The sequence below is a fragment of the Daldinia vernicosa genome, assembly GCF_022497035.1.
Source record: "Daldinia vernicosa strain CBS 139.73 unplaced genomic scaffold F5Y00scaffold_22, whole genome shotgun sequence".
NCBI lineage: Eukaryota > Fungi > Ascomycota > Sordariomycetes > Xylariales > Hypoxylaceae > Daldinia > Daldinia vernicosa.
Window position 1 is genome coordinate 506,983 of NW_025953938.1, and position 19,761 is coordinate 526,743.

General features: G+C 46.3%; 8 protein-coding genes across 8 annotated transcripts; 1 reads left to right on the forward strand and 7 right to left on the reverse strand.

Annotated features, from left to right (window-relative positions):
• Nucleotides 1-1,113: 1,113 nt before the first annotated feature.
• F5Y00DRAFT_236710 (ribosomal L27 protein-domain-containing protein) lies at nt 1,114-2,603 on the reverse strand. Its single transcript, XM_048007737.1, has 2 exons — nt 2,219-2,603; nt 1,114-2,056 (listed from the first exon to the last, which is right to left on the reverse strand). The coding sequence occupies exons 1-2, from the start codon at nt 2,529-2,531 to the stop codon at nt 1,356-1,358; spliced, it is 1,014 nt and encodes a 337-aa protein (XP_047865096.1). The 5' UTR covers nt 2,532-2,603; the 3' UTR covers nt 1,114-1,355.
• Nucleotides 2,598-3,455, forward strand: F5Y00DRAFT_236711 (uncharacterized protein). The gene is made up of 2 exons (XM_048007738.1): nt 2,598-3,047; nt 3,159-3,455. The coding sequence occupies exons 1-2, from the start codon at nt 2,828-2,830 to the stop codon at nt 3,314-3,316; spliced, it is 378 nt and encodes a 125-aa protein (XP_047865097.1). The 5' UTR covers nt 2,598-2,827; the 3' UTR covers nt 3,317-3,455.
• Nucleotides 3,451-4,826, reverse strand: F5Y00DRAFT_74765 (uncharacterized protein). The gene is made up of 2 exons (XM_048014105.1): nt 4,604-4,826; nt 3,451-4,509 (listed from the first exon to the last, which is right to left on the reverse strand). Exons 1-2 carry the CDS (start codon nt 4,668-4,670, stop codon nt 3,812-3,814), a joined length of 765 nt encoding a protein of 254 aa, XP_047865098.1. The 5' UTR covers nt 4,671-4,826; the 3' UTR covers nt 3,451-3,811.
• A 3,578-nt stretch (nt 4,827-8,404) lies between these two features.
• On the reverse strand, nt 8,405-11,280 carry F5Y00DRAFT_74875 (UV-endonuclease UvdE). The gene is made up of 4 exons (XM_048014106.1): nt 10,400-11,280; nt 9,930-10,331; nt 8,639-9,878; nt 8,405-8,584 (listed from the first exon to the last, which is right to left on the reverse strand). Exons 1-3 carry the CDS (start codon nt 11,153-11,155, stop codon nt 8,988-8,990), a joined length of 2,049 nt encoding a protein of 682 aa, XP_047865099.1. The 5' UTR covers nt 11,156-11,280; the 3' UTR covers nt 8,405-8,584; nt 8,639-8,987.
• A 1,251-nt stretch (nt 11,281-12,531) lies between these two features.
• Nucleotides 12,532-13,256, reverse strand: F5Y00DRAFT_261987 (uncharacterized protein; the record flags this gene model as incomplete). The annotated part of the gene is made up of 3 exons (XM_048011308.1): nt 12,532-12,886; nt 12,946-13,119; nt 13,186-13,256. The coding sequence occupies 3 exons, from the start codon at nt 13,254-13,256 to the stop codon at nt 12,532-12,534; spliced, it is 600 nt and encodes a 199-aa protein (XP_047865100.1).
• Nucleotides 13,257-13,791: 535 nt separating this feature from the next.
• On the reverse strand, nt 13,792-16,151 carry F5Y00DRAFT_236728 (SET domain-containing protein). Its single transcript, XM_048007739.1, has 4 exons — nt 15,717-16,151; nt 15,010-15,641; nt 14,712-14,945; nt 13,792-14,658 (listed from the first exon to the last, which is right to left on the reverse strand). Exons 1-4 carry the CDS (start codon nt 15,844-15,846, stop codon nt 14,203-14,205), a joined length of 1,452 nt encoding a protein of 483 aa, XP_047865101.1. The 5' UTR covers nt 15,847-16,151; the 3' UTR covers nt 13,792-14,202.
• Nucleotides 16,152-16,341: 190 nt separating this feature from the next.
• F5Y00DRAFT_236729 (ankyrin) lies at nt 16,342-17,790 on the reverse strand (the record flags this gene model as incomplete). Its single annotated transcript, XM_048007740.1, has 2 exons — nt 17,297-17,790; nt 16,342-17,205 (listed from the first exon to the last, which is right to left on the reverse strand). Coding segments are annotated over exons 1-2 (638 nt in total), but the record flags the coding sequence as incomplete, so codon positions are not given.
• A 149-nt stretch (nt 17,791-17,939) lies between these two features.
• On the reverse strand, nt 17,940-19,645 carry F5Y00DRAFT_269791 (DNA topoisomerase IV, alpha subunit; the record flags this gene model as incomplete). The annotated part of the gene is made up of 7 exons (XM_048012506.1): nt 19,292-19,645; nt 19,151-19,217; nt 18,962-19,070; nt 18,820-18,906; nt 18,679-18,759; nt 18,555-18,626; nt 17,940-18,494 (listed from the first exon to the last, which is right to left on the reverse strand). The coding sequence occupies exons 1-7, from the start codon at nt 19,509-19,511 to the stop codon at nt 17,940-17,942; spliced, it is 1,191 nt and encodes a 396-aa protein (XP_047865103.1). The 5' UTR covers nt 19,512-19,645.
• Nucleotides 19,646-19,761: the final 116 nt, after the last annotated feature.

The window sequence follows — 19,761 nt, forward strand, 5'->3', positions numbered from 1 at the left end:
AATGAAGGATAATGCGTTTAATATTTAGCTAGATATAATCAACTTGTCGTCATTAAACTTGTCCAAGACCTAAGTTTCGAAACTCAGTGATATATGCCTCTAGAATACTCGGGACACTATGTCGCCCCAGCTCACAAGTGAAGTTTCCGTTTATTATCCCCTTGACTGGCATTCAACTACACCTCCATTATTTTCAGTATCAGTACTTGAGACTTTACGTCGTTCATTTTGGCCAATCCTTACGTATCAATACTGAAAATAGCGGAGGTGTAGTTGAATGCCAGTTAAGGGGATAGTGAGCAAAAATGTCAGGTAGGTACCTAGTCTAGTAACCCGTCCAACCGAGTGCCAACTCATTAGACGGCGAGTTTAAAGATGCCGACCCTTGATAGGGTTAAAATAAATTAAACCCCGGGCGGACGGAGGAAATACTCGGGCGAAATCTGGACTCCGTGTCCGGCGCAAGTATCTGCTTCCGACCAGGAGCTGGAATCCGAATCCCGATAAAGGTATTAACTAACTGTTGATGATTCATGGACATAAGGATAACACCATCGTTACCTCCGGAGATAGGAATTAGGATATTTTGCATGGTATTCAAAAAGGAAGGGATTCCAGAACCTGGAAATCGACACGGATCCGGACGAACAACACGACCCGGCGGGGATGCACCGGACGATTCATCTGCATAGTTAGACTACGCACTAGAGTAAAACATGCCGGTATGTGTGATTTATATACTACGTTATATACATTAATATAAAGAGGTCTTAAAGTAGCGAATCTTGGAGTAAATATAGACCAAGCACCTAAAAATCAGAGCTACAATTGAAGCAGACGCTCCTAGCCTAGTGCTCAGCTGGCATTTTATCCGCAACGACAGCATAACATGCCGCAGATCTCAGGATGAAAGGGGCGGCCTATATGAAATCGTATGTTTCTCGACTTGGACATAATAGATCTTACGACTACAGCCATAGTAACTTGCCGTATGGACTCATGGTGCTAATGTTGGTAAGAGTTGGGAAATCCCTCGTCGACTTTCACGTACTTGGACGTACTGCGAATGGGTTTCTCATTTCCTTATATGATTCGGTGCGATTATCATCTCCGTTTCTTGTACAATGGTTCTTTATAATGTAGGTAGTTATGTACTTAGTAATGATACATCATGGAGCTGGCTTGCATAGCGCATAGCAAGAGGGTAGTGAAACTGGAGTGAGTCCAGAGTTATAGTAATCCGCCTCCTATATGACTAGGTATTCGACGAAGAAATACAGAAAAGACTTGTCCGCCTTGTTCTCTTTGCCGAAGCATGGCAGATAACCTCTCAAGTAAATTATATACTTCAGTCTCTATGCCTCTACCCTGGGCGGATCCGTCTCTCCTCCCGCTCCCGGAGGCGGCATCTGACCACCCGGCCCAGATGCCTTCTGATTCGCCGCCTCCGCCGCCCTACGAGCCCTATACTCCTTCATACGCTTCGCCTTCGCGGCGCGCTGCGCATCCAACGCCTCCTTACGTCGCGCAATCTTATCCTCACGCTCAGCCCGCATCTCCAGCGCGATAGCCTTCGCCCGTCTGCGACGGTGCTTCATGGCTACTCTTCGGCTACCCATCTTGCGCTTCTCGGTACGAATTAATGTACCCAGACGCCAACTCTCTTCTGCGTAGGCGTAAGTACCGTCATCCCTTAACTTGATCACGCGCTCGTCACGCGGATGGGGCTTGCGGCCGTAACCCTGGCGTACGACCTGCGTCGGGATACCGGAGGCGGAGAGAGCGGGCTCTGGTTGCGGGGGTGGGATAGGGGCTGCGATCATGTTGAGGCGGCGACGGCGCATCGCGTGTGTGGGGTACGGTAGCGTATCTTCTTTGTTGAATACAACTCCGATATACTGTCGCTTCGGGTGCCGCGCGGGATCTCGGTAATACTTGACGTAGCCCGAAGTCAGGGCGAAGATAGTGTGATCTCGGCCCATGCCGCAGTTCTCGCCTGCGAACCATTTCGTACCGCGTTGCTTGTAGATGATGTTTCCGGTGATTACATAGGAGTCTGTGGCCTCAGATGTTAGTTACGTTTGATCCTCTTTCCCCACATCAAGATATCCATGTATATTTGCGTCTTCGAGTGCTGCCCCGCGATCTTCCTAATCGAAAATGGAGATCGGAGATAGACATAGTAGGGAACATAGTAAAGAGTATATCCAAAACGTACCACCACTCTTCTTCGCGCCTAGCTTCTTCGGAATTGTACTCGAGTCTCGTAACTTGTATGCTCCCTGCGACTTGACCGTAGCATTTCTTCGACCTTCTACCGCCGCATTGTTGGCTCCTATCCTTAGTTGTCCGAATACGTCTCGTAGTTGTCGTATCGTGGTATTAGGTGCTGCTCTCGATATACCGGAAGCGGCCGCCACTATGGGCCGCTGCAATTGAGCGATCCTCATGACTGCAGACGTCGTTAGGCCGCCGTTTAGACCGTTGTCGTTCTCCCGGGGAAGTTTTGGTAGCGCGGGCTTTTGGTTCATGCAAAAAGCTCGGGTTCCGCACCCACAAAATATTGACTTAGTCAGCTACGATAAGTAGCCGATACCCGATAACGATAAGTAGTGGAAAGTTGCCAACAATGCATGTACCAATTCGAACCTACGTAAGTGCATAAAAACTACTTACACATCCTGACATCGTGATAGCAGATAGTTAATAGCTGCTAGATCAACCCGAGCTTAGATACCGTTGCTTCAATCTCTTCGTGCTATAACCAGCTCCCATTCTTCCAACCGTACTTAATTAATTGTATAAACCAGACCATATATCCATCACAATGCAACTCCTTCCCTCCCCCCTACAAATCCTCCTCCTCGCCCTGCTCTCGTCAGTCGCCCACGCCCAATTCGGTTTCTTCGACCAGATGTTCGGCGGCGGCGGGCAACAGCAGCAGCAGCAGCGCCAACAACCGCAGAACGTGCCTAGCGATTCGTCAATCTATAGATCCAACTTCGACCGCATGCACTGCGACAACTACCTGTGCCCGGATACTCTTGGTGAGTTTTCCCTTTTCCTCTCTCATCATGACTTATACAATTTGATAGACCATTTAGCGGAACGAGCATTGTCGTGCAATTGTCAACTCATGCTAACTATTTGATAAACAGCTTGCGTGCACTTCCCCCACCACTGTCCCTGCCCGTGGCCCGCCCACGAGGACAAGTTCGAGATGGGAGATGGCCACCGAATATGCGTGTCTAAGGGAGGATTCAAGCCTGGGGAGGCCGGAAGAAAAGTCGAGCTCGCTCGGAAGGGACTGCTATGATTCAATTCATCGAGCTTTACGGTCGGCGCATTGTTTTAAGAGTAGAGCATAGTTAGAGTTGATTGAGATTCTACTTAGAATGAGGTCGCAGTGTCTAAGCCTCATAGTCGAGCACTTCAAGACATGTCTTGATCGAACTTTGTCTCGTTTATGAGACAATAAAAATATGAATGAATGTTATTTCATTGAGTTCGAGGTCTAAGCCCGCGCAAGTAGAGCATCTATAACTACAACCATGATCAACAACCGGAAATAACCATGTCTCGCCCAGCCTAATAGTAGGTAGTATGTCGCTCGCCCCTCCAACACCGAAAACACTTCTATTGTGCTTCTGACATGATAAAATCAAAAGGCACTCCACCTGGCCATTAAACTCCGTCCATCATGCATGTTTCGTCATCGTACCCATAATCGTCTTTGTAATTTGCTCGCCCCCCTTCTCTCGCCAAAGCTGGTGGCGTTCCTCTTAAGAGAAGAGTGGCTTATCCCGTATTCCTAGTCGCCAGCTCCGACGACAGCGCCGTTAATGGTAGGCATCGGAGGAGCCTCCTCCTCGTCCTCGAGCTCGTCGAGAGACTCGGGGTGGCCGAGGAACTTGGCGACGTCCTTCATCTCGTAGTGCTTCTTCCGCAACGCCTCGAACTTGCGATGCTTTTCTTGTTCTTCGGGGGTCAGACCGAGGAACTCATTCTCGGCATCATGTTGCGGTGTGGCATCCTCGTCACTAACATGGACCTTGCTTTGTTTGCGCCCGGCTCCAAATTCATCTTCGGGGATGTCCTCTTCGGGCTCTCCTAATGATAGCCCGGGAATTTCCTCCTTTCGCGAAAGCTCCCCATCGAGCATCTCGTCGTCGTCGTCATCGTCTTCCGACGGCTCGTAATGTTTGGCATACGGGGTTTTGGGTTCCGTAATCTTCATTGTGGAAGTACGCTCCTGTTCGGTCAAATAGAGATTCGCTTCGTCCCATTTCAGGCGTTGATTGTTATCAAACATTTCTTGGTCTGGGCCGTGCGAAGGGGTACGTGACGATTGACGCCGCGAGCCGGGAGGGCGGCTAGCCGCGCTGGAAGAGCGACGATGACCGGCATTTGATTGAGTATTTATGATGGTGAGTTCCTTTTCGGACAGGTCCTTTTCCTTGATTGGAGATGCGGGGGGTGGCGATTTTTGATATGAGTTCTTTAAAATGCCTAAGGGGAGGAGATCCAATTAGTACGATGAAGGCTCATCCAGGAAATATGCGAAATCGTAAAACAAAGGCTAGACGGGAAAGGTATGACGTACCTCTGGGGCGCTTGATCTCATGGTTCGGAATATGCATGGCCTTGGGGCTCAACTCCACGGTCGCCATTTTTGGGACTGTAAGAAGAGAAGAGTTTTTGGTAAGTATGTTTAGGTAGCCGTTGATAGTTGAATGAAAAGGAAGAATGCAGTAGAATGTATGTATGAAAGATGGGAATAGTAAGTTTAGTATGTAATGGGCTTGTGGGTGAAAATCTGGAGTTCTGGAGTATATGAGATGGGAAAGTAGGCGGAAACAGGCGGAAAGTAGGTAGTAGTAAGAACAATAAGAGGGCTGGAGGGACAGCAGCAAGGGTTATGTAAAGAAGGTTGGCGAGTTGGCGGGCTGGCGGGTTTAGTTGGTTGGAAGATTTGTGTGGAGGTTAAAGTTGGAAAATTGGCGGCCGGACGCGGGGAAAGAAAAAAAGTGACCAGGAAGTTTGGGAGTTTGGGACCCTGCAGTAACTAACAAAATAGTGGGTTCTTTTTGGGCTCTCGTGGGCTTGTGATTTAATTTGATATGATTTGACTGCTATGCCAGTATGCATGTATGTATGTATGTATGTAGAACTTTGCCCGGGATATTGTTAGGAGGTAGGTATGCTGATCGTTCTTATGATGATGGTGATGCTTGACTACCTAACCTAGTGTAGTGTATTGTGTATTGCGAGAGTGCGACAATTGCGCCGGTGGGGGTTGGGGTTCTGGACTTATGCAGTCCATGTAGGTTCTATGTAGGTAGAATTTTCTTGATTTATGGATGGTAGGGCATGTGTTACCTAAAGTACGAGATGTATGGCCTTTTCTTTCCTACGATGGAGGGTGAGAGGAATGCAGGCAGAGTATTATCGTATTATCGTACTATCGTACTGGCCTATAGTTCACCTATAGTTCCCCCTGATGGTGTTGTCGCTATGTCGTGTGTCTAACTGTCTTACTTGGTGGGGAGATCTTGTGATTGAGGGGAAAGATGGGAATTTTGCTATGTATAAAAGATCGAACGAGAAAATGATAAGAAATAGAAAAGAATCCAAGGCTATGTATGTATTTTGTTTCGACTAGGGATTATCGAGTCTAGTCGAGTAAAAGTAAGGTGAGGATGATGCGACGATCTTTTACTCGAGAAATCAATTTAGTTCGAGTTGTTAGTTCAGGTTTCTAGTTCAGGTTGCTATATTATAGTCTCTGGTCGGGTTGCTCAGGTAAAAAAGAAGATAAAGATCTAACGATGCTAACCTAATAACGCTATCGCGCTGTCGATTGCTGTCGATGCTGTTGTCGCTACTGCTGCAGGTGTTACGGCATTGGGGTCAAGTCGTATTGTTGTTAGCCTTGCTGAATGCTGAATGCTTGCTTGATGCCCTGCTACAGAAGGTGCAGAATGTGGGATAAGTGGGTGGTTGGGTGGGTATTTCCACTACAGCTAGTGGAGTTATTAGTACCTAACCTAGCATGTACAATTAGGTATGTACAATACAATACATGATGACTGTTACATATATGTAATGTAGGAGATGTAGTATTTTGCGGTAACTGCATACATACATGTACATATGTATGTACGTATTTCATACCTAAAGGAAGCACGAGCCGCCTCTACGGAGAGCGGCTTAATAAGGGAGTGATCATCCCACTATCTCACGAGAACCTTATGTCACTACTTCAACGTTTAAAATCTCTTGGTACAAAATCTTCCAGCGCATATCTACTGAACTTTAAAGTACTCAGCAGATCAATTCCAAGTATATTATACCTTCTCATTTCGGTACAAAACTTACGCCCCCTGCTAGCCAAGCTTTACCCTTGCTCACCTTAAGGCTCGAGCTTCTTTTCAAAGATCCACGGATGCTTCCCGAAAACCCTTTAAAGCGGTAAACCTGACATCATATTTTCCCTGACGGCCCCATCTTCAAGTGACCTCATGATACTTTTTGTTTTTCTGTCCTCCTTTCCGTCGGCGTCTCCAGCCTATAACGGCGTTACCTAAGCTATCTATCTTCACTTCCACGTTTCTCCTTTATCCACTTTGTCGGACCTCGTGCGAGGCGTCACGGCATTACGGCATCACGGCGTCGAGTCCACAGAAAACCATTCGGGTCCACTCCGACCGACCTCGAGTGTTGGTGTCAGATGCAATATAATATATAATATTAAAGGACCCTTAAAACTCGTCCCATCTAAATTCACTGCCATTCAATATCCAAACATCAAACATCCATCATTATCGTCAATATAACCCCCTCTCGTATAATTGATGTACATACCTTAGGTACATCATTATAACCTACATGCGTACGAATGCGCCAATCCGTGAACTGCCTTGCTTCTTCATGCTCTACTTGCGACAATGACCCTTCCCATTGAGCCGGATGTACGGAACTCATCTCTCCTAAATTTTCTCGTCCTCTTTCAACGAGACGATCATTTTACCATCGCATCATCTCGTCCCCTTACCAAGATATTTTATTTTCCTTCTGCCGCTGCACACGCTCGGAACCTCTCCCACCTGAAAAATATTTATATAAATCAGGGTCCAAAGGGTGACTGTCTATCTCTGCGCATACTACATAATTAGCGCAACCGTCCCGTCCTACCCCTGGACCCTTTGTCGCAGGGTAAGCCTGATATGTACCTATGTGCGTGCTTATATGTAGGTAGGTATACCTGGCGCAACGTGGCGGCACGCACAGGAGTAGGGCGATCGCAGGTGCCCAAGAACGAGTAGAAAGACCGGTCGCTAGCACATGCTTATCCGGAAATTTTTGAGGCTCGAGAAAGGGGACGTATCAAGCACCCCTAATGCTCTGCCGATAATGCATGAACAAGACCCCTATCACCTCAAAATAGTAAGTGAGCCAGTCAGCTTGAAAAACTACGCTGGCGGTAGTTCAGGGGTCTCACGTAGCACGGCAGTAGATACGGCGGCAGTTCCGTGAAGTAAGCAACCGTGGTAGGCTGTTGATATCGACCCGAAGATCTTATCTTCTGCCCACTATCTAGATGTACGGGTTAGACGACCCTGATGTCTTGGGTTGTTGGTTTGTGCTTTGTGCTTCCGGCGGTGAGCCAGTTGCCGAACTCTTGATATGAGATATATAAGCCTTACCTATACCGTAGTAGATACGACAGTGCCATTATATTGTTTACGAGATGAAAACCCGTGCGGTACACACTACTATCTGCATGGGTCGAAAGAAAGTTATATGATATGGTTGGCCAATGGTGTCGAATATTATATGTGCGTCAAATTCCCGAAGACCCTATTCCATCGTGATGGGAAGTAGACATACAGTACATACAGGGAGCTAAAAGCGAGAAGTACTTACAATCCTCTTCAGCCGTATTGCCCTTTTTCCTGCTTTTTCTTTTTTTCACTTTGCTAGATCACTTCGCTGAATCTTCATGATCTTCTAGTATATGGGTTCGGGAACATGTCTACCATCCCAATAAGGAATAACGACATGGATAAAATTATCATTAGTATGTCGGACACGGCTGATAAATATATCCTTACATATAAAGTGGTGTAGTAGTTAAAAAGGGCTAGAAGACTTCTTCAGATAAGCGATTCGGCATTGTCGACTCTTGCTACCCGTCTTACTTATTGCTCATCGCGTGCTGTAAATGAGGTCATTTATATAGCCTTCATCGAACACACAAGTGCCGGAACCAATGACTCCTAACCCGGATAATCGAGGCCCTCGCCAGAAATTGGATGAGTAGAAGCAGGGAAAGGTGTAGTAGCATCCGTAGCTACGTAATTACCAGTCTTACGTGAGGTGCGAAGTCCCTGCATATAGGACGATATATTCGGCATAACCCAGTTGTCTTAATGCGTATTATCCTCCCATACTTGCTCCAAATTGTCTAACAGCCTCACACCATCATCCGTACCCCGGAGTAATATCAACCCACTGCCATCCATATCCACAGACAGACCGACGTGCAGATCCCTTCAGCCTTCTTCGAGCCGCGAAGCTTTTCCTGATTTAGAATAAGCAAGCAACGTCGACAATTTCAGCTCATATAAAAGCTTACATTGCTTATTTACATAGCCGTATCTGTCCAATCATACCCAACCGTTAACACTGAGTAACCGTAGTAAATACAACCACTGGAAATGATAAATTTTGTAGGTATCTGCGGTCAGATAAGATGTTGGTGTGTTGAAATCTTGTTATACATTTCGAAATATGAGAAATGACTATCTTATGGAGGGATCTAGGCGTATATCTACGGAACATCCAAACCGCCGGGCGACGACGAGGGAAGACGGGGTCCTTTCGATGTTACGCCTTACCGAGTTTATCCCGTGGTATCTGACTATACAAGAGGTATGAAAACGTGCCGTAACACAGCATACTACTACCCAAATCCGAAAGCGGAGCTAATCATCACCATCCATTTCGTCATTAGCTCTCTTTTTCTTAACCTCCCTTTTCTTAGGACGGAGCCATTCCTCCATCCCAACAGGCCAGTATACTCGGTTATTAGGGCCGCCCATCCCAAGTTCCGACTCCGGGATCTCGGGCGGCGGCTTCGGTTCCTCCTCCGCATCCTCTTCAACCTCGATATCTGCGTCTGCACCTTTCTTGGTTTTGCGCTTCTTCTTCTTGGGAGGTTTGGGTATCGGTCTATTTTCATCTTCTCGTTCATATGGGATAACATCGTTAAAACGATCCCACCCAGGTAATTTGAAGTTCCTCATTAGATCAAATACCGCCTGTTCCTTGTCTTTCGCCTCAATCATGAGATCCGTATCATTCGGACACGGTGGCAGGGTCATAACACGAGGACGATGCTTCCGCCGCTGGCGTGGGGTGATGGCTTCGGAACAAGGTTCGCTGTAATGCATCTTTTGTGTGATACCTTTCCTATCCCAGGTTGCTCTGATCCTCGGGTAAAGTTCCATAATATCCTTGGTCCCTTCGCGGATTTTGCTTTTGTCAAACATGATATTGTGATGATGGAAGTCTAAAACGAATGGGATATTCAATTCCTCACATATCGGAAGTAGGTCGTGCACCGTCCATGACACGTCGTCGTTTTCTAATACCAACCTTGCCTTAACACCTGGCGAGAGCTTGCCATAGTTTTCCCTAAACCGATCGAGAGTAGCCTCCTTATCGCCGAATACGCCGCCCATATGCAAGATCATGACGGCATCCTTATCAAGCTGCTCGGGCAAACGTAGAAGTGTTAGCATCTCGTTGTGATATTCAAGATCGCGAATCGCATTTCTAACAACCTCCGTCCGTGGCGAACCGAGTTGTGTGAACTTTCAACGAGTTAGCAGCGCCCCTCCCACGTATAGAACACCTTGACACACCTGTCCGGGATGAGTGGTGAGCCGATGGTCCAGCTCAGCTGCGACTCTTCCAGCTTCAGCGAGTACTTCCGAAGCAAAGGGCGCTAGTTTATAACCATACTCTTCATGACTAGCAAAAGGAAACATTTCCGAACTCAAGCGCATAAATCTGATACCATACTTATCGTTCCAGCGGATCATCTTAACAATGTCACGTGCATTGGCGAGGCCAAGGGCTTCAATATATTTCTGACCCTTGGCTACATCGGCTGGTTTATCTTTGTCAGGCCGATTCTTTGTCGGATGTTCGGGCTGAGATGGATCTTTAAGGGGATGGCGATGCTCTAGAATGGAAGCTATTCGGCATGTTCTCGAACTAAATACTGGTGGGTTTGAAAGTCGCAAATACGTATTAAGGCAAGCCTGATTAATGTTAGAAGATTGTATATTGCGCAATTACATACACTTAATCATTCTCGGGGGGGATTCACATAGCCCAATCTGCCTTCCCATGGTAACGGCAGATAGTCACTGTTAACCGGGGGTGCCCGGGACCCTTCCTGCTCGATGGCCTTGGCATCGGCCTCCCCCGGGGATCCGTTACCACCCTCCTCTCTATCGCCTGGTTCCCCGTCCTCGTAGGCTTCGATTTCCTTTTCGACACTATTCTCCTCGCCATTCTCCTCCTTCTTCTTTGCTACACTCCGCCTTTCCTTGTCATTATCGTTTCTTAAGTTATCCCTTTTGAGTTCCGCTGGGATAAAATCCGGTTTACTCTTTTCGAGTCTCGAAAAGAAGGCTGAATCGTTCGGATGGCTTGCGTCAACCGCCGTCTTCTGCCGCTTCGTATCATTCCGAAAGTTATCCTCCATTTCACGAAGGCCACCAATGGCCATCATGACATCCGGCCTTTGCATCATTTTCTTCTTTGGTTGAGTGGATCCCGCGAGCGAAGTCCCTTTGTTAGTTATTGTAGAGTCAGACTGTGATACATCGCTCTGTTTCTGGGTATTACGTTCCGATCTTCTGGGGGTGAAACTAGGTTGCCCCCGTGGGGCTTTATCGACCGGATGGTCATCTTGCTCCAGAGATACAGTTGATTTCTGTCTTTTAGCGACCATGTTCGAGGAGAGGTTATAATATATCGGGCAATACGTGGGTATGAGACAGGTGGTTGCTTTAAAGGGGTTAAGAAAGCGTTTAAATTCAGCTCTAGAGCAGCGAATCAGATATGGAAAGATGGACATGCAAAGACAGGGTGATGGGTAAGAGAGAGCAGAGCTACATATTATGTGAAATCGTATGATTTTGATCTAGAATTTGGGTAAGTAGGGTATATGAGGAATGAGAGATGCACCTCAGACATATACAAATGAGAAAAAACCAATATTGATGAGATCATCTGCTATGTGCTACTGTATGAAAGAAGTAAGTTGTGCGGAGCCGCTATTCTACATAGACAGCGCCAAATTCCTTTTTTTCTCCATCGTTAATCGGTATGTACGACAGTAGAGTTTACTATGCAATCACTAGATTACATAGTAAAGTGAGAGACGATGATGTGCGTCATGAATTGGATCTAGCCACGAGGCATGAGCCGCGAAGGGGAAGCTCGAGGGAAGCTTTGCTCCGGCTTGGATGCCTCTCGAACACCAACTATACCGTTTACGCCTGGTCATGATGGAGTTGCGGCAGCGGGCCGGAGCATTTCTTGCGACTGCTTCCTGGCCATAGCAAATAATCCAATGAATAGAGTGTGATTGGAATGTATTCCGGTCTTAAAGCTCGTTAGACGTGAGTTGGGGTGAGGTCATCTAAAAGAGAGCGATGATCGATGAAATCATCTTAGCGCAGATCGAAGATGGCAACTTTCCGGGGATTTATGGGTCCGAAGCTAACTCAGCTAGGTAACTTTAAATGCGTCTATTGTTATGTAGTTGTAGGGGTCATAATAATCACGTGAAGTGCTGCTGTAGCTGTAGCTTCTTGGGCAAAATCTAGCGCAATTAAGCCCTGGTTGGGGTACTTAAACCACGCCGCAAGCTGTACCTAGTAAGTGGAGTACGTGGTGTAAGTGACCACCAACATCTAGGAACGTTGAACTACATTTTTTATGACTGCTCAGAAAATGGAAAAGTTTAATGCTAATGATCATTATCATATATTGAAGAAATACCATTAGTATATTTTCTATCGTCAATAGTGTCGTATAGATTAACGGGGAAATTAAGCATCAAATCGTGGCTCATACGTTCCGCTAGAGCAGCAAGGGCTTACAAGGATTTACTGGTCCATCGCCAACTTCTTCACATCATTCCGGTTCATGTAGGTATGTCCTCACATTGATATATAAGCGATTCTGTTAAACGACTGATCCCGGCTAACAATCCAAATAGATTTCAAGTAATTACAAGTCATTTCTCGTTCGAAGACATCGTGTATTCCCAACTGCGCATCGCCTTAATTAGGTCCCAGCTTATTGATCGTGTACCTGTCAACGGAACTCATTTCTTCGATACCTAATACACTGCTCTGTTTTATTCTGCACAGGTTCCTAGCCTATGTCTTCTCTTCGTGCGCTACGTGCGATGATAACCTACAGCGACTAAGTAACTAAGACCCATTACCACACTACAGCGACCGGAAGCAGAGCCTGCATTCGATAGTCTTCTTCCCTCCTCTCCTCTTCCGCCTCGTAATACGGAACTCGGCAGACTGGACACTTATACTCTTTCCGCAGAAACCATGTAGCTAGACACTTGGCGTGAAATACGTGTCTACACTTCTTCATCTTCAATACTTCGTCGTCGATGGGCTGTGTAGGCTGACGCTTCTCTGCAGCAGCAGCGTCCGAAGCCACTGTGATTATCGTAGCATATCTCGATATGCCGTCTCCGGCTTCTAGATCCGTATCGTGGCCGGCTGCTGATGTGGATGGGCGAGTGTTGCTAGAATAGAGGTACGAAAGGCAGATTGGACTGTCCGCAGTATTAGACGCACGGTACGGATGCAAGATATATTTCGGGGACGGCCTGACCATTCAGCATCCTCCGACTCTGTCAGCGAATTGCGAGCATGCCTCTTCTCAGTTCCGCCCTCTAGCTGTGCCAGCGCCTGTTGAATCGAACTTGGCAGGTTAGGCTTCGAATGTCTTCTATTCCTAGTCAATAGGCGAGCTAGTTTCGCTTGAAGATCGAGCCATCGGGTGATCCTATCCGAAGAAGATTGTCAATACGCTTGAGCATGTAGAGCGATCGAGAAATCAATAAGTCCTTACAGCGCCGCGAGGACTATCACCCCTAAAAAGGCTAAGATGAATATGACAATGGACTTCCAAGTAATTTCCATTTTGCCGGCTTACATATAGAGGTCGTGTTAAGTAGATGCTGAGTAGTACAGTGAGAGTAGCCGTCGATGTCGAAATGTTTCGAGCGGGGGCGCAAACATGCCACAGCTCGGCGAGTACAGAAACCTAACTCGTGCTCAAATTTTAAGTTTCGGCAATCATCGAATGTCTTGAAGAGATGAGACTGAACTCCGGACCGAATCATACACATTAGGTACTCCCTGGGTCGAAAGACAGGCTGACCAGCATCCATACGGTTTTTTACACGCGTTAGTTACATACAACAGAATATAGTTCTACCTTGCGTATCCCTTGCTTCGCCCATTATACTGTGTATATTATTAGATTGGTAGCGAGCTGGTCTTAACACGCTGGAACTTGGGTAAACCAACAAGATGTAACAGAAACCGATACCAAGTTCCTGAACCCAAAGTATTCGTATTCCACAAAGATTTAATAAAATTCTAGGGAGGACGGCTAGCAAGGGAACACACATAATAGCATCATCTAAAACTCTACATACTCTCGCATGCAGAATGGGGAAATAGTTCGCCGTGAGGTCTTCATTTATCATGATCTAACTACCTACCTACATAGTAGGTTACCTACAAGTTCTCTAGGTTAAACTCTTCTAGCCCAGTAGCACCTTATTTTCTAACCTAGTCCCTGCATTCTCGCGCATCTCTAACACGACATAGCTAGCAACCTGATAGGCTGGCCAGAAAGTAAGACATGAGATCGGCCCCGCCTCAGCCTGCGTCTAACGAGAATAGCTAAGCCCTGTGGGTGGTCAATGCCCCCTTAATTTATTTTCTGCACCCCCTTCTGCACCCCCTAAAGGTTAGGCTGTCGGGCGGGCACACGTGGCTGAACGTTGTCGGGAAAAACGTAGGGAGACGGCATCCCGATCCACATTAACCTTTTTACGCTGACGGTCGTGCTCATCCTTCACCTGGTTCTTTGCCTTTTCGCGTATGGTTCCGATTCTGGATTTGTTCTGGCCTTCAACTTGTGCACCTTTTCTTGCACGAAGTTGATAGCTTCTTGCAGTAGAACCTTCTCGCCCCACCGCACAGTTACGGCCATCCTCTGTCGGCCTGAAACCTTATTGCCGGATAGTAGATCCAAATCGTACACTTGGTTCGTAGTATATTGTGCCAGTCTTAGTTCGAGGGCACGATGTATAACTAACGATGTGATCTCATCCCGTATCGCCTTATCCGGAATGGTAGCTGGGCTGATCTTTCTGACGGCTTTGAGTACTGCATGGAGCTGCTCAACTAAATCCGAGGGAAGCTCCTTAAAGGCCGGCTCATCCTGAAGTTCGCCATGGGAATTCGGCTCCCCTGAATCTCGTTCGATGACAAAGGCGTCCTCAATTTCCTCTAGGTCTAGCTCATTGGCCTGCAAATATTTAGCATCCTGAAGATGACGAAGGTGCTGATTCTATTGCTTACCGCTTTACCCCAGGTGGCTTCATCCAGTCTGAGCGTGTCTTTTAATACAGATAAAACCAGGTCCCACGATATTTCCGTTACGTCATACCGGGAATGGTTTTTCGTCACGTATCCGTAGCGTCTTAATAGGTCGCCATTTCCGAGCGGCCCGTAGTAGTTGAGCACTTCAGTTCCAGCAGCAATTGGACGCAGGGTAGTGACAGTCAGACTATCTTCGCCGTGATTGACGTGGGCCTGTTGATTGTTAGTACGAGTTCATAGCGTAGGATTTGCTATCATATTCATCAAGTATGCTTACGTTGAATTCGGCATCTGCATTCAAGATATCAGCCATCGGCACCATGCCCATCATGAGGGTGCCTTCTTTATCTTCAACCCATTCCTCGCCATTCTCAGGGTCAGATTCTTCGTCTTCGTTCTCTAAGTCGAAAGCATATGCCATAATGGTACTGCCCATGCGATGCGCCAGAAGCATCAATTGATCCTCGGTAAGTCTCCCGGATCCTTCCGGATAAAAAACGTCGGCATGCTCATTGATTATTGGCAATACTCGAGTGCGGAACATGCCATCAGCCTCGTCTTTGCCTATCTTGGACACAATCGAGCTTGCTTGAAGTTCGCTCAACTCTTGGTCTGACCACCACATTAGGGTTTCAAACCGATCGGGAAGTACGTCGAAGTAGGGTTTCCATCGAGACCTGTCACCTTGAAGATACTCATATATCATGATGAGAATAAGTGAGATCCAGTTATCTGGAGGACCGCTGGTTTCGCTCCCATCTTCATCGGCTTCATTGTCTGTGTCCTCTAAGCCCGTCGTCTCGAAGACTTGGGGTATGCGTTTAGGGAGGTCAGAAGTCTCTGTGTTGATGATTGCTGTTCTCGGAATGGAGAACAGTACGGTATCCTCAGGGATATCCGCAGTGGTAACTATATAAGAAAAGCCATTGGTTAGTGGTTTGGGTGTTCTCGCTAAAATGCATCGTTGGTCTGCTTATCCCGCACCAATTCCTCTTCCGGCGCCGTTTGCGCGTAGATCTCCAATCTTGATGTTAGGATGGAAAGTCGCTCCAGGCCAGGTCTTAAACCACTCTAAAAACGATGCCGATTTAGCATCAAAAGCTGGATCTGACATTTTCTCTCGTAGACTTAGATCTCTAATCGAATGAGATGGCTATTAGATGATATTTGATATGTCGCAAACTGTTAAACTGTTAAATTCAATCAAGTTCGGTTTCCGTAGGTTCGGAGATTATTCGGGAATGGCGACTTGATTGCGAAATAGAGGTACTCATAAGACGATGTATGTGTTGATGTATGTATTGGATAGTCGAATCAAAATAATAGAAATTATTCATTAAGTTATAAAGGTCCCTGGTCCCTGCGACGCAAGAGCGATCTCACGCAATCTTGCATACAAACAGCTCCAAATTATGTGCAGCGCTACTTTTAAATATTGGGATGAGCGCCGCATATTATGTTTTTTCCTTAGCGGTATCTAAAATTAGTAAGCTGTAAGAAATCGTAATCGCGCTTTTACATTATCTTATCGCCGGTCTAACGGGAACACGGCGATCCACCATCGTGTCGAACCGTACTCTTTCAATATTAAGCCACGTACTTCCTACATCTTACAACTGTTCTAAGGGTAGAAAGTTAAAAGCAGTGTTATACTTTCCATTTGGTTGCGCAGCATTGATGGTATATCACGTCAACAGATTTAGCGTCGGGAATTCATGATTCGTAGGACTTACCCAGTCAGAAGCAATATGTTTTATCAGGGGTAGAGCTCCAAGAATTACCTGAGAACAGTCGCAAACACCACGCAAGTCGGGGAGACATTTTCGAACAAGGCCCCCAGGAACCATCACGAGCCTCTTATACATCTAACAGAAGATAGGGTCTCTAAAGGGATAAACTCTGTCTGCGGACACTGATGTCTATCCGCTAAATATGGAGCACGTATGCCCCTTAAAGAGACTTCGTATTGGATTTGACGATATTTAACTCTTTTGATGTAATTCAGACTTTATAGTCCCAGTCAGAGCCTATCTACCATCTGCTGAGCCCCCTGCTTTTCCATCCTCCGCTGCACCATCATCATCCGCCATCTGCACGTCTTGTGTGCCCTTCTCTAGTCCGCCTTCCTTAGCATTATCGCCTTCGAGGTCCTTACTCTGAGAGAGAAAGTAATCAACAACGTGCATATGGCTATTGAAGGCCGCCAAGTCCAACGGAATCTGGTCCTTGTCGTTAGCCGCAGTAGGCGAAGCCCCTCGCGATAGGAGAAGTTTAACGACGTCAAGATGACCCCCTAAACATGCCCAATGCAGGGCTGTGTTTCCGAACGAGTTCTGTAAGTTGATGTAAGGTACCTCCGTTTCCGTGCTTGTAGATGGTGATACTTCGTCTGAAGATGACGGAGGTGCTGCTTCTGCTTCCTTGGATGATTTAGAAGGAGCAGGGAAGTGTGAGAGTATCAAAGTGACAGTTTCTAGTCCGATATTAATAAGAGGAATCTCCCATAAATGATTGTAATAAATTGATGACGTATAAATATTAAAAATGCGTAGTCTTCAACTTACTCGCATGACCATTTGCTGCCGCCATATGCAAGCAGGTCGCCTTGCCGTCATCCCTAGCCGCTGCTATGATCTCGGCCCGTGTAGCACCCTCCCGATCAGCAAGCTCCTGAACCATCCCCGTGAGCTCTACATCGTCGCCGGTGCGGGCTAAGTAAATGAGATCATCAATCTCATCTTCCGATAACTTAGGTGCCATTTTACTTCTTTTAATTTTCCCTTCTGTAATTATCTAAATCTTTTAATCCCAAACCAGCATAGACATCCGGGTATTTTTTCCCTGGTCCGTGCTTTTGGTATGAGTGGTGAATGGGAGAGCGGGATGAAAATTTTTAGTTGCTTTAGTATAGATGCTGCCTTTTTTGTGGGCGAATTAGATAAATTTCGTATGAAATTTAGAACCTGAGAATTTTCGAAGACGGCTTTCAAATTCTGTATGGTAATATAGTCAGAAATTTAAGACTTGGGTGAATTTCTAGTAGCAATGTCTTTTTCACGATAGCGTTGAGTTGGGCATGTACATATGTACACTAGTACCTCGCAAATTGGGTCATGGAGTCACGTGATGCCCTAAAAACTTAAGAGTGCAGCCGACATTAGGGGGGTAAAATATTCCTTCCTAAAAAGCGCCTTTATATCACAGGATTTATTGGTGATAGTTTGTTAGCTTCTCATCCAACCAGCTTGTCATGTCCCCTGAATCATCCACCGCTTGTATCTCGGCTTTAATATTCAGCATGAGCATTAGCTGCAGCTCGTGCGCCAAGCTTAGCTCATGTGCGCTTTCAACAGGGTGGCTATCCAGTCTGCGTAAGAGACCAACCGCTTTCCGTCTGTCGGAAGTACTGAGGTGAGTAGTGACTTCTACCGGAATTGTGAAAACGGAAATACTAGGTGGTGAAGTAGGCGAGGATGAATCCTGACTGGACTGGGGAGTGAAATCATCAGATGGATTGGTATGAAACGAATGTGAGTAGCGAGTGTGGCTTAGAATATCACAGCTCTTTGGCCCGAGCCATAAGATCTCCGGTATTGTCACGTTTTCCTCATGACCGAGTCCCTGGCTGCCCCATTTGTAGGTAAGCATGATGGCAATACCGCTAGGGTCAAAGTCAACGAGCGCGTAAATGGGAACTTGAGGGAAAGATGAGTGCAGAAGGTGAAGGAATTGTCGCGTCACCAGGTCCGGATAGCCTTTCCCCTTGGAATACTAGCATCAGCAAAGATCATAAAATACTGCGCTTTAAATGTGATGCCTTACTGTAACAAGAACTCCTATACCCGCGTCAGATAGCCCGTAGTATCCAGACGCGGCCAGTCCACGAAATGTGGCCTCGTAAGAACGTCAGAGAATTTTCAACGAATATTTAAATAAGGGGACTTACCTCTTTTTCGATAATCATGATCCATTTCGTTTCACCAATGTCAATTCGACGAATAGCATCAGCATGCGGAATTAGGGTACCCTAATGAGATCTATTAGCTAGCTAGTCGAAGCATCCCTCGCAGTGCATTTCGACCCTCACATTATTATCAGAGCTGCAGTCAAGAACGGAGTGGTCCTTTAACGTGATAATAACGCCCCCTGCAATCAAGCCTTTATATGCAGCAACCTGCTTCGATACTTAACCCTTAAACTCGTTCGGACTTCACTTGAAGGATACATACAACACTCAATGCGTCTCTACCAACTCCGAATGTAAAGGCGATATCGTCGACGAGATTATCGACGTACTGCTGGCTGCCGAAGAGATCTGGATTCTGATAGTATATATTCCTACGATTATTTAGTAATCGTACTTGATATGTCAGACTCATTTATGTGGCGGAGAGCCTCAGGTAAAGAAATAAACAGACCTTTTCGTAACGACGTGGTCAGAAATGATTGCTTCATAGCACAGATGAAGAACTTGAAGAACACATGCTGGAAATAAGGAATTAACATCTTCAGAGGACCTAGAGATGAGATGCAAGGCTCTTTGCGCGGTATGAACTTACTAAATCTTTTTGCCTCTGTCTCCGTACTTGCTGGGAACCGGATGAGAGTTTCATTGCCTGTACGGCGATTACGTAGAGGAATATCGAGAACTCGATTCTCGCTAAGCGCGTCAATAATTCTTTCTAGAATATTTTCAATCTTAACTAGAACAGCCCCAGCTTGCGCATTTCGTGTAGCATCTCCACCAAACGTGACGATACTATCTGATTGCCTGTCCATTGTGGTGAAACGTGGTGTAAATGAAGAGATATTTCAGTTCTCTCAGCTATCTCTACTGTGGCTTAAAAATGAACCGCGTCTATACTATGTTATCTACTGATTGCTCTTGCCGGATTATAACTATGACAATCACTCCTGCCACCGACATACATATAGTACCCACCTGGGTACCTAGATGCACATGTGAAGCTTTTTAAGGCCTACCTAAGCCTTATGGCTTACATATCTCAACTTTATTAGTAATCGCAAC

Excerpts from the sequence above, each read along its gene's own strand:
- F5Y00DRAFT_74875 (XM_048014106.1), bottom strand. The coding sequence starts at position 11,155 with ATGTCCATCTTTCCATATCTGATTCGCTGCTCTAGAGCTGAATTTAAA. Across the intron at positions 10,332-10,399 it reads GGGAAGGCAGATTGGGCTAT|GCTTGCCTTAATACGTATTT; the intron begins GTGAATCCCCCC and ends AACATTAATCAG. Across the intron at positions 9,879-9,929 it reads TCACCACTCATCCCGGACAG|TTCACACAACTCGGTTCGCC; the intron begins GTGTGTCAAGGT and ends ACTCGTTGAAAG.
- F5Y00DRAFT_236728 (XM_048007739.1), bottom strand. The coding sequence starts at position 15,846 with ATGTCAGATCCAGCTTTTGATGCTAAATCGGCATCGTTTTTAGAGTGG. Across the intron at positions 15,642-15,716 it reads CGGCGCCGGAAGAGGAATTG|TTACCACTGCGGATATCCCT; the intron begins GTGCGGGATAAG and ends TTTCTTATATAG. Across the intron at positions 14,659-14,711 it reads AAGCCACCTGGGGTAAAGCG|GCCAATGAGCTAGACCTAGA; the intron begins GTAAGCAATAGA and ends AAATATTTGCAG.
- F5Y00DRAFT_236711 (XM_048007738.1), top strand. The coding sequence starts at position 2,828 with ATGCAACTCCTTCCCTCCCCCCTACAAATCCTCCTCCTCGCCCTGCTC. Across the intron at positions 3,048-3,158 it reads CCTGTGCCCGGATACTCTTG|CTTGCGTGCACTTCCCCCAC; the intron begins GTGAGTTTTCCC and ends TTTGATAAACAG.
- F5Y00DRAFT_236710 (XM_048007737.1), bottom strand. The coding sequence starts at position 2,531 with ATGAACCAAAAGCCCGCGCTACCAAAACTTCCCCGGGAGAACGACAAC. Across the intron at positions 2,057-2,218 it reads AGGCGCGAAGAAGAGTGGTG|ACTCCTATGTAATCACCGGA; the intron begins GTACGTTTTGGA and ends CTGAGGCCACAG.
- F5Y00DRAFT_74765 (XM_048014105.1), bottom strand. The coding sequence starts at position 4,670 with ATGGCGACCGTGGAGTTGAGCCCCAAGGCCATGCATATTCCGAACCAT. Across the intron at positions 4,510-4,603 it reads TGAGATCAAGCGCCCCAGAG|GCATTTTAAAGAACTCATAT; the intron begins GTACGTCATACC and ends TCCTCCCCTTAG.